Source organism: Alosa pseudoharengus, unplaced genomic scaffold, assembly GCF_046254945.1.
Source record: "Alosa pseudoharengus isolate Yale_2024_CS ecotype anadromous, Long Island Sound unplaced genomic scaffold, YU_APseudo_1.1 YU_APseudo_1.1_scf_18, whole genome shotgun sequence".
Lineage (NCBI taxonomy): Eukaryota > Metazoa > Chordata > Actinopteri > Clupeiformes > Clupeidae > Alosa > Alosa pseudoharengus.
The window spans coordinates 15,558,061-15,569,585 of NW_027468650.1; the positions used below are offsets into that span (position 1 = coordinate 15,558,061).

An 11,525-nucleotide genomic window follows, 5' to 3' on the forward strand; every position below is an offset into this window, starting at 1 on the left:
AATAAATGGGAATGAAGTGAGAATGTGTGTGTGTCTGTGTGTGAGGAGGACTCTCAGATAAACTCATGACTTTGGCTCAGGTCCTACACACACAACAGCAGGGGATAAGACCTGCTGTAAGATTAATCACTTTAACAAACACACACACACCCACACACACATATACTGTAACAGCAGGAGGGGTGAACACACAGAATAGTCAAATAATAACACACACACACACACAGGATGACAAATATTAACACAGACACACACACAGAAATAATAACAAACACACATAAATGATGATAGAGTAACACATCTACCTTTCAGAAAACATAATTAGTGACATTGGGTAGGAATCTTGCATGTGACAGAGCTCCTCAGCGTGGACGCACACACACATACACACATAGACGGATGTGGGGGTGTGAGCTGACAACATGTCTGCAGTTCACTTACAGGCAGCTAATGAGTTCTGACCTTGTTTCAAAGCCGTACACAGATGACCTACATACGTCCAGGGAATGCAATGGTGCCAGAAATAGCAAATAGAATGTATATTAATCTGGTGCAGGCCCTATGTGGCAGGATGATTATCATGTCCAGTACATCTTTAGGGTCAAGTTTTCTTATTTAGTTTAAAGCCTCATGAATGTTTCAACAGTTGGAGACTTTAAGAGCAACCAATGCCATGGTGTGTGTGTGTCTTTGAGGGGAATCCATTCATCTTTTTGACACCAGCTCAAATCTTTATCAAATCACTAACCTGTTGTCTCCACACAATATTTTTTGATGAACGTGCAAAACTATAGTCAAGACAAAACCTAATGATTGTATTCTCTTACAGTCTAGTTAAGACAAAACCCAACTGTCCTCTTTTACACCAAAGAGTATGATTAAACAATAAAATAAAAGAATCTTGAATCTTGACAAGACCCGCTAATGTGTCAAAAGAGTTTCTACTCAAGAACTCTATTCTGTGCACGCAAACAAACAAAAACAAACACACACACACAAACCATACTCATACTCTAACAGACATGAACAGTAATATGCTTGTAGATTGTGGTTAAGAAAATGTGACCCTCAAAATGGCCTCTTTTGGAGTGAATATTGTAAAGCGTCTTTACTAAGATCGCAAAGTGAAAGTCATGTGTGTGTGACCTGTTGAGGTAAATGTGACACACATACACAGCTCTCTTACACACACCTTTCATCTCTCCCCTTCTGCTCCCCCTGTCTCATCTTCAGTGTGTGTGTGTTTGTGTGTGTACTGTATGTGTGTAATTGACAGGAGCATGTGCAGAGTGTGACAATCGATTATCCGGCTCCTTTCAGTCGACCGCTGCCTTAATTGCAACCTGTCTTTGGGAGTGGAGCGAGAGCAGAGATAACAGAGCAGAGAGGCGCGTGGTGGGGGGGGGGGGCTGGTTGTTTGGGCAGGCGCACTTTTCCCTCTCTGTTCCTAAAGGACACGCATAGGCAGGACGACATATAAAAGACTCTTCAGTGTAAAGTGCCTCTGGGAAAGAAATCGTGAGCGACAGCTTCAGGAGTGAATGTAAGCAGCCGCAAACAGAAAAAAAGCAAACATCACTGGATACATTCAACAGCAACCGCACCTGTAATTACATGAGGTCCTGAGGGACGTTGTGTTTTGTCATTTGAGACATGTAGTGGAAATTACCTCCTCGGTCTAGTAACAATAAAACCAATTAGGCTACACAATTTTGCATTGAAACTGGAATTTAATACACTTTTTTCTTCTTCTAAATGTACAGCAAAAACACATAGACAGGTATGCAAGTGCACACACGGGCAAGCACACATCTCTGGTGTGAGATCAGAAATGTGCTTCAGGGCACAAACAGACAACCCACAGTCCCTCCTCCCTTCCACATGCCAATGCAGAAATGAAAAGGAAGGAAAAAAGGCTTTGGAAATGGGGGCTCTCTCACGCGTTGAGACTGTGGTCTAACAGCGCCCCCTGCCAGTGCCATGCTGATACATATGAACTAATAAAGGCAGAGCTGCTGTATCTGACTGGTTTGGAGCATAAGGGTGTGTTTCGTTCCTCCCTTACCAAGCTGTCAACACCTTCCAATAGGTGTAGTTTGGTGTAACATTAAAATGGAGTTATCAAAGATAGTCCTGGTCATGGTAATTATAATTCACAAGTCTGGGATGATTCAAATTGGCCTCAGAAACTGTAGCAGAAGCTACAGAAGAGGGTCTGTGTCTGTCTGCCTTTGGAGACCACAGGACTGCATTGATGTGTGGATTCTCTCACAGACTCCAATCATGTATGAAATTAAAGTAACAGCAAGTAGCACGCATATAAACACACCCATCTCAAAGATTGTCATTTAGGGTTGGTACTTCCCTAACACTCGGCACTTTGTATCTGGTGCAATACACACCACCACCAAGATTCATGGGAGGTGTGATTTCTCTGTCATAAAATTGCTATTACACTACTGATTAGTCTATTTTTGTCCTATTTTGGTTGGTGCATTTGTTCAAGAAGAACAGTATCTAATATTTCAACTATCACTTTCTCCATTTCAACAACAAAAAAAGTTCCTTGTACTTTTCTCAAGAAAATAAAGCATCAAGCGCCCTTTGATCTGAAAAGTAAGCAGCACAGCACACCCATTTGCAGTAATCATCAGACACCAGTGCATGAACAGACGGAGACGGAGTCGGCTTTGTGGAGGTTTTTGAGATGTTGTTGCAGCTTTTATTTTCCAGATGTGTCACCACCATGACCACCCATTACACACTGATGCGTTCAGCCAGAGAGTAGGGAGGGGCAGCGGGGACACTCTGACCCCAAGGTCGTAGGGTCAGCGGTCGGTAGGGGTACAAGGGGTCACACACAGTCCTTACAGGAGGACCCAGCGAAATGTACCGAGGACAGGAAAATGAGCAGCAGACAAGCCTCTCTGATTGGCTCAGAGTAGCCGGCGAGCCTCTCCGATTAGCTCAGAGCAACCAACAAGCCTCTCTAATTGGCTCCGAGCAGCTGACAAGCCTCTCTGATTGGCTCTGAGCAGCTGATAAGCCTCTCTGATTGGTTCAGAGCAGACGATGAGCCTCTCTGATTGGCTCTGAGCAGCCAACGAGCCTTTTGGATAGGCTTGGAGTAGCTCTACTTCCTGTCCTTGGGGACTCTACTCAAGTGCAATTCTGTGCTCACAGTCCTGATCGGCACTTCAGCTTACTCGATCACAGGGGGGGGGTAAGAGTTGGGGTGGGCGGGGGCATCAGGCTAGAGAACGCTGCAGGCCCCCAAGCCCCCAAAAGCATGCACACAACACAGGAGACAATTAGAAACAAAAAACATAAGAGAAAAATAAATACATTTGGGATTAAAAAAAAAATCTTAATACATTACTTAAGTTTTTATGTCTTTTGTTTTTTTTTTCTTTCCTTTTATCGTCTTCTACTGTTTATGTGTTTAATATATATATTCTAAACACACAGCACTTTGTACAATTTGGCTTACAAGTTCTCTGTCTTCTTAGCAGGGGAATAGGGAAGGGAGAGGGGGGGTTTCAGCAGAGGGGGCAAACAGCAACATCGGCAGGCACGAGGTGAGGGGGCGGGGGGCATTTAGGAGGGGGATATTTTGGGATAGCTTGAGGGAGGGGGGCAGGTCCATCATCCCTGATTGCCTTTAGCCATTGGAGGAGGAGGAGACACAGGATCACGCTCCTGACTCCTCCCCCTCTTCTTCTTTCTTTTTCCTCCTCTTTTCTCCTCTCTTCTCTCTCTCCATCTCTTCTGTGCCCTAGGAAAGTCTTAGCAGGAGTGCGAAGAGGAAAGGAATAAAAGAGTTGTGTGTGTGGAGAGAGAGATCTATAGAGATAACCAAACAGAATGGTTGAGTGAGAGAAAGAGAGAGAAGAGAAAGAAAGAAAGAGAGAAAGAAAGAGAGAAAGAAAGAAAGAAAGAAAGAAAGAAAGAAAGAAAGAAAGAGAGAGAGAGAGGAAGAGAAGAGGAGAAAGAGAGAGAGAACCCAGGGCGGAGAAGAGGGGTTTGAGGAAGAAAAACTCCTCTCGCGTTGGCTGGGCAGAGAGATCTTGGCAGCACTATCTCTTATCTGTGGAGAGAGACAAGGACACAGGAAGGACATTTAGAGAAGAAAAAAGAGCATAAAAGCATCTATCTGTCACACCATAACACAGTGCAATACCAGGCACTCCGGACACGCCATCAGCAACGCCAGAGTCTACATTCTCCTTATTGGAATTGGAAATCAGCGTGGCATCAACATGGTCTGGGGGTTTGGGTGTTAAAGTGCTGTGTGGTATTTTGAAAGTAAGAGATGGCTTTGGGGTTTGTGTGGTATTTTGAAAGTAAGAGATGGTTTTGGGGTTTGGATGTTAAAGTGCTGTGTGGTATTTTGAAAGTAAGAGATGGTTTTGGGGTTTGGATGTTAAAGTGCTGTGTGGTATTTTGAAAGTAAGAGATGGTTTTGGGGTTTGGATGTTAAAGTGCTGTGTGGTATTTTGAAAGTAAGAGATGGTTTTGTGGTTTGGATATTAAAGTGCTGTGTGGTATTTTGAAAGTAAGAGATGGTTTTGGGGTTTGGATGTTAAAGTGCTGTGTGGTATTTTGAAAGTAAGAGATGGTTTTGGGGTTTGGATCTTAAAGTGCTGTGTGGTATTTTGAAAGTAAGAGATGGCTTTGGGGTTTGTGTGGTATTTTGAAAATAAGAGATGGTTTTGGGGTTTGGATGTTAAAGTGCTGTGTGGTATTTTGAAAGTAAGAGATGGTTTTGGGGTTTGGATGTTAAAGTGCTGTGTGGTATTTTGAAAGTAAGAGATGGTTTTGGGGTTTGGATGTTAAAGTGCTGTGTGGTATTTTGAAAGTAAGAGATGGTTTTGGGGTTTGGATGTTAAAGTGCTGTGTGGTATTTTGAAAGTAAGAGATGGTTTTGGGGTTTGGATGTTAAAGTGCTCTGTGTGGTATTTTGAAAGTAAGAGATGGTTTTGGGGTTTGGATGTTAAAGTGCTCTGTGTGCTGTACCTTTGCTCTCCTCGGGGTCCTCCGTAGGGCCTGCTTGCCTTTGGCGCAGTAGACTGAAGTACTTGGTCTCCATTTCCTGTGGAACACCACAAACACCATACACTTTACTACACAACTCTACGTTTACATTGGTTAAAAAATAAAATATACAAACGTATTGAAGTCCAGGTCTACAATGCTACTATAGCCACTTCTCAGTGTCAAACACAACATGGATGTATGGATGTTTAATTACCATAACATTCAGAGTGGTTCATAATTGATGCTGTTTTAGACAACCAAGGTTCACTTTTAAGCCAGTAGTGTTTTGTACAAAATATGAACAATTAGCGTGCTAAAGTGACATGGTGCTCTAATACTGTAAAAAAGGCTACCGTCACTAAAAACAAATCTGGACTAATGTTGTTATATGAGCTGCCTAGTCATGTTATATTAGATCCAGGTGTTCAAGCTACCGGAAATATATTGGTGAATTCGGTATCTATCGATTTAACTATCAATCATTAACAAAGTAATACACACACAGACAATCTCACACACACACACACACACAGACAATCACACACACACACACACAGACACACACACACACACCTTGAGATGGTTGAGGCTGGCCTGTAGGTTGCGCAGGTGTGTGAAGACCTGTCGGCTGAAGGTGGAGATGCTGCCCGTAGGGTACCCCGAGGGGCAGCGCAGGCTGATGCCCGAGTCGCCCACGCAGCCGCGCGACAGGGCCAGTCCCTTGGCCCCCACCGCCAGCTCGTCGTCCGTGCTGCTCTCGCCCGAACCCCCGAAGCCCTCCAGTACCAGATAACCTGCTGCCAGACGGGGACGGAGCAGAGAGCAGGAGGTGAGTGAGGAGCAGAGAGCAGGAGGTGAGTGAGGAGCAGGAGGTGAGTGAGGAGCAGAGCAGGAGGTGAGTGAGGAGCAGGAGGTGAGTGAGGAGCAGAGCAGGAGGTGAGTGAGGAGCAATGGAGCGGAGAGCAGGAGAGAGTAAATGAACAGAGAAGAGGAGCAGCTGTACTGTAGAAAGGGCTGAATCTCATCATAATAACAGAGTAATAAAGCAGTGGGCTATGGCCAATAACCTACAGAAGAATTGATTTAAATGGTAGCTTCTGATAAAAAGCAACAATATTATCTCAGTTGATCTGCAGTTGCCTAATTTAATGTAGCGTAGGGATCGACCTATATGGTTTTTTCAGGGCCGATACCGATATCAATTATTACCACAACAGGAGGCCGATAACCGATATGTAAAACCGATATGTCAGTTGTCAAAAAGGGGGGTAGGTAGCAAAAAATTAATTCAAAAGCATTTAATTATGCAAACTTTTCTTTCTTCTTTTGATACACAACTGTCTATCAACTTGCATCACTTGCAAGTGTAAATCCTGTGTATCATGTTAAGTGATGGCAATTATTTTCATAGACTAGGCCTACACAATGGGCTATGTGCTTGTTAAGGGACCTGTCACAAAGAGGATGCTTTGCCATCGTGTGTGTGAGTGCACGAGAGAGGGAGAGGAAGAGGTGCATGCGTGATGGCAAGTGTTACGGTTGAATAGTTTAACAAAACAGTTTTAAAATAGTTCTTAGGCTATTTAAGTATGCAATTTGTGTCCATGTGTAGGCTACAAGCTACACTTTTGAGAGCCTAAAGCTCAGGATGCGATTTAGTTCATGTCAGATTAAATTACGGCTGGCCCTGGGTGCATGTTGTCTTTTTTGACAGTCCGTTTCAAAAAGGAGCAATTAGACTTTTTGACGTTCGCTATCGCATAATTTAGGACTTGTCTGTACTATGTCCGCCGTGGTGTCCCGTTATTCACAATTAACGAACGAGGCGGAGGCAGAGAACTCCCGACACACAGCACCCGAATTTGTAGGCTAACTAGTAAACAGCATCAGTAACGTGCATCAATCGGGAATTCGCTAAATGAAGGAAGTGGGTGCTTTACTTATTGATCCGGAGTAGAGAGTACACAAAGAGACAATAGCTTACAAAGTGGTGTTTTTGTAACTTCAGTGTAGATGATTGTGATTCATTGGAACTTCAGCAATGTAGGCTACCTTCCTTACCTTCGAAAAATAGCTCCGTACAGCTGAAGCCCAGTCTACAGTCTGCCTCAGTGAGAATCCTAAACTTTGTCTGTGTTCAGTCTTCGATCCTGATTGGCTGCATTCGTGCTAACTAACAAATCAGACGGTGTAGTGGGCCGGACAATGCTCTTGACCACAGAGTAGCAAATGCCTTTACAGACAAAGTAGCGCGTTTCATTCTTTATCCATTTCAATATCGGCTTATCGGTGGAAAAAATGACCGATACCAATTATTATAAAAATGCTAAATATCGGCCCTAATAATCGGCCAGGCCGATAATTGGTCGATCCCTAATGTAGCGCTATATTAGAGAGGCTAATCGAGCAGCTGAGATGCCAAGTCCCAATTTCCAAGATCAATGGCAAATCATGGTGAAAGTCAAGTGATAAGAGTGAGGATCCACACATCAATTATGCAGCTACTAAATCTGTCCACCAGAGGGCACTGAAGAGGCTCCGTCTGCTCACCATAGTCCTCGGCCGCCTCGAAGAAGCCTGTGTCCCCGGAGGCGAGGTCCTGCGGTAGCGGCCGGTCCGCTCTGGGCTCGGCGGCCCTCCCTGAGCCGTTCTCTATCGCCGCCCTGCTGGGGGAGTCGGCGGCGGGGGTGCGCAGCGACGTGGTCCTCAGGAGACGGCTGCCCGAGCCGCGGCCTCCGCGAGAGCTCTCCTCCTGAGTCATGAGCTGTGCCAGCAACACCTGCTTCAGTGACGACACTGCAACACACACACACACACATATTAGAGAAGCAGTGAATGGGGGAAGGGTACACAGAGTAACACAGTAAGTAGTTAAGTGTGTGTGTGTGTGTGTGTCTGTGTGTATGTGTCTACTCAACTCACAGGGTTTGACCCTGTGTTAGTGTGTGTGTCTGTATACGCTCACAGGTTTTGAGCACCTCTGTAATATGTAGTGTATTTTGTGTGTGTGTGTGTGTGTGTGTGTGTGTGTGTGTGTGTGTACTCACAGGTTCTGAGTGCCTCCTCTGCCCTGTAGGGTTCTAAATCCCTGCCGTCATTGGCCCCGCCCGGCGGCTGCTGGAGGAATGCCATCCCATCAGCCCCCTCTGCGTCCAGGTACGAGCCTTCCTCTGGGATGACATCGTCTTCCTCATCTGGCTTCATCGTCCCTGTGAAGGACACAGCGCTCTGGTCAACTAAGGACAAAGGGACACAGTCCTCGTCAAGCAGGAGTTAGATACGAGGAGTGAAGCAGAAAAGGACAGAAGAGTGTAAAGACAATGCACGTCACAGTTACATTGACAGCTATATACAGTATAGAGAGTGGGAGAGAGACGTGGTGGGATTGGGAAATGACCCAGGCTGGACTCGAACCCGGGTCCCCGTGAGCACTTGGACCTAAAGGTGGTACGGACGCTGTAGCCAGTTGCACCACAGCCCAGGCACCCCCCCCCCCTCCCCACACACACACACACACACACACATTAACAGCTATACTGACAATTATGAGGATACAGTAGCTAAAGTTGGCATGTTAACTAGCAAATTACGTTACTGAAATGGTTACCGGTAGATAACGTTAGCTATTTTGTTTGACTAGCAATACTCCGCAATATTAAAACCGGCAGACCTGTAAACTGTCATTGTCTGTCATACTGTGTACAGTACAAGGAAGTTGATCAGCCGGTATAAGCGAATCCAGAATTGTGACGCACATTGAGCGCATAACGTGTGACACTGCTAATGCTACAGCTGATGAAAATGATGTCGTCACCTACCTGTAGAGTGGGCGCTTCCTGAGGAGAGACGGTCAGAGTCCTTCCCTAGTTTGGACACACCTGCCGAGATCAGATCCACACCGTCCCTCTCGCCACTATAGACACACACACACACACACACAAAGACAGGGTTGAGGGTCAGGCACCGCTCGAGTGAATCCACACAAGAACAGAATGGAACAGACCTTCCTGTTGAGAGCAATGCTTTGTGCTGCTGAACACAGTGGAGAGACACACACACACACACACACACACACACACACACACACACACACCCTTTGTGGTGCTGCTGTCCACCAATGAGTCTCAATCGATGAAAGCCCATTACATGATCCTTACTGGCCTATCACAGCAGGGGCCATAAAGAGGCTTGCATTAAATAATTATAGCACTCAGCCAAAGGAAATGAGTCAGTGGATTTCTCCAGTAGTTCTAAAGGCCATGCAATATTTAAGTCTCAGTGATTATGCATCTACTGTACATAGACCCCCTTAGTTTCCCCCTTATGGCATAAGCAGCTGGGTGGCTATGGTCGTCTCCTGTAGCATAAACATCTAGGTGGCTATGATTGTCTCTTATACCATAGACATCTGAATGGTTAGGATCGTCTCCTATACCATAAACATCTGGGTGGTTAGGATTGTCTATTCGGTTATTAAATCATGATGCAATTATGGGCTGATAATTCTCTTTCCAGGTCCAACGGCTTTCAGAGCCGCTCGTTTTTCTCCATAGACAGTAAAATGAACTATTTTTTCAGAGTAGCCTTTAAAAAAAGAATGTCGCTCTACTACTCACTTGTTGCCTCAGCCTAGTGATGGTGACAAGGTTTACAAATTGCGTAAACCGACTGGCTGCGCTACGAAAAAGGTTTTGGCGAAAAAGCTGTTGGGCCCGTGACATTGGACTTAACAACCAAATATACTCCAATAGCAGAGACATCTGGGTGGTTATGATCGTCTTAATATACTCCAATAGCATAGACATCTGATCATCTTTACTCCTATACCATAGACATCTGGGTACTCATCTGATCATCTATACTCCTAGACCAGGGGTGGGCAACTAATTTCCCCAAGGGGCCACATGACAAACTGGGACTGTTGAGGAGGGCCGGACCCAAAATACCGAACTCAAGTCTGAACTCAATTCTGTTCAATTCTATTCTGTTCTTGTATAACATTAAGTAAATCATATGGTTTTCTTTACTAGTCGTAAGAACAGATGAAAATGTGAGGGAGACAAAGGAAAAACAGCAATATTTAATCTATGTCCAGTATTTAATCTTCATTCTCGAAAATGATTTTTTGACATTGACATTTTTTTTCAGTTTTCAAAGACCGATATAAAAAAGTACTACAATATCTATATAATTAGGCTAGGCCATGAAAATGTGAAGGAGTCGGTAGCCTACAACCGATAGGCCTGTCAGTGCCACCATTTCATCAACACTCAGCAATATTTCATCATTAAATCATTACCATCATTAAATTAACTCTATGCAGAATTAGACTACGAAAATGTGGAGCAGACAATAGTAGGCTGTCATTAGTTAATCAACATGCACAAAGAAAACTATTTTAAAAATGTAGGCTATGTTTTTGCTTTAACTTTATGCACATAACTGTGATTGGTCAACTCGCTCTGTGTGTTGAGCCGGCTGCTTCAAGCAACCTGTGGGTAGTAGCATCATACTAGTTCGCTAACATAAGCTTTGCAAATAAACTCAGACATATTTTGGTTACAATTACGGGGTTATCCGATTGTAAACTGTCTATCTGCCAGTAACGTTTTGAAATGAACACTTCGTATCGCCAACGAGCAGCAGTAGGCTAGGAGTTTGTTCTAACAACCTTTGCGGTGGTGAGCGACGCAGACATAAGAGACACAAAACTTTGAAAGGTTTACGCCGACGTAAAGGCAACTGCATTGTGTCGACGCAGAAGCATAAATTCACCAGCACATCAGTGAGGGTGTTTATGTCGTATGCATCCACGCACAAATGTATGGGCGTACAAATAGCAGTCGCTTTCAAAATAAAAACAACAATATTGATTTGCATGCATTATCTCTATGCTAGGCTCTTGACTATTGTTCTTTCACGGACCTTAGGCGGGCCGGTCAGGGAAAGCCCACGGGCCGGATGTGGCCCGCGGGCTGTATGTTGCCCATGTATGTCCTAGACCATAGATATCAGGGTGGTTATGATTGTCTGTACTCACTCTGGTTGAGGCAGTGGGATGACACTGTGTGGCTTCACCTTCATGGCTTCTGCCCTCTGGCTGATCTGACGCTGCCACCTAGTGGAGAAGGAGAGGCAGTGCATGAGACAGTGAGGGGGGGGGAGAGAGAGAGAGAGAGAGAGAGAGAGAGAGAGAGAGAGAGAGAGAGAGGAGGGGGAGGGAAAGGGAAAGAGAGAAAGTGTTTGTGATCTGACATCTGACACCAGGGACATTCAGAAAGAGAATTAGAGCTAAAGAGAGATGAGGGAGGGAGAGAGAAAGAGAAGTGCTAGAGAGAGAGAGGGGGGGGGGCACTCACGTCCTCTGCTCGGACACAGTCTGGGCCATCAACTCGTAGATCTGAGCTCCGTTGTCCGACATGGACAGCACAAAGAAGGACCTGTTATCTGATGGATGGACACACAAACGGACGGACACACACACACAC

At 45.0% G+C, this 11,525-nt stretch overlaps 1 protein-coding gene across 6 annotated transcripts in view; it reads right to left on the reverse strand.

The window, feature by feature from the left end:
* Positions 1–2,689: 2,689 nt before the first annotated feature.
* arhgef12a (Rho guanine nucleotide exchange factor (GEF) 12a) overlaps positions 2,690–11,525 on the reverse strand; it is a 71,138-nt gene continuing 62,302 nt past the window's right edge. For 4 of the 6 annotated variants that reach the window (XM_076290325.1, XM_076290329.1, XM_076290330.1 and 1 more), the window contains 8 exons: positions 11,397–11,484; positions 11,078–11,155; positions 8,856–8,950; positions 8,085–8,273; positions 7,588–7,833; positions 5,611–5,834; positions 5,017–5,092; positions 2,690–4,087 (listed from right to left, as the gene is read on the reverse strand). In XM_076290325.1, the coding sequence (XP_076146440.1) occupies positions 4,077–4,087; positions 5,017–5,092; positions 5,611–5,834; positions 7,588–7,833; positions 8,085–8,273; positions 8,856–8,950; positions 11,078–11,155; positions 11,397–11,484 (1,007 nt within the window). In that variant the 3' untranslated portion in view covers positions 2,690–4,076. The remainder of the gene's footprint in view (positions 4,088–5,016; positions 5,093–5,610; positions 5,835–7,587; positions 7,834–8,084; positions 8,274–8,855; positions 8,951–11,077; positions 11,156–11,396; positions 11,485–11,525) is intronic. The other 2 variants (XM_076290328.1, XM_076290327.1) reach the window with 2 other exon arrangements.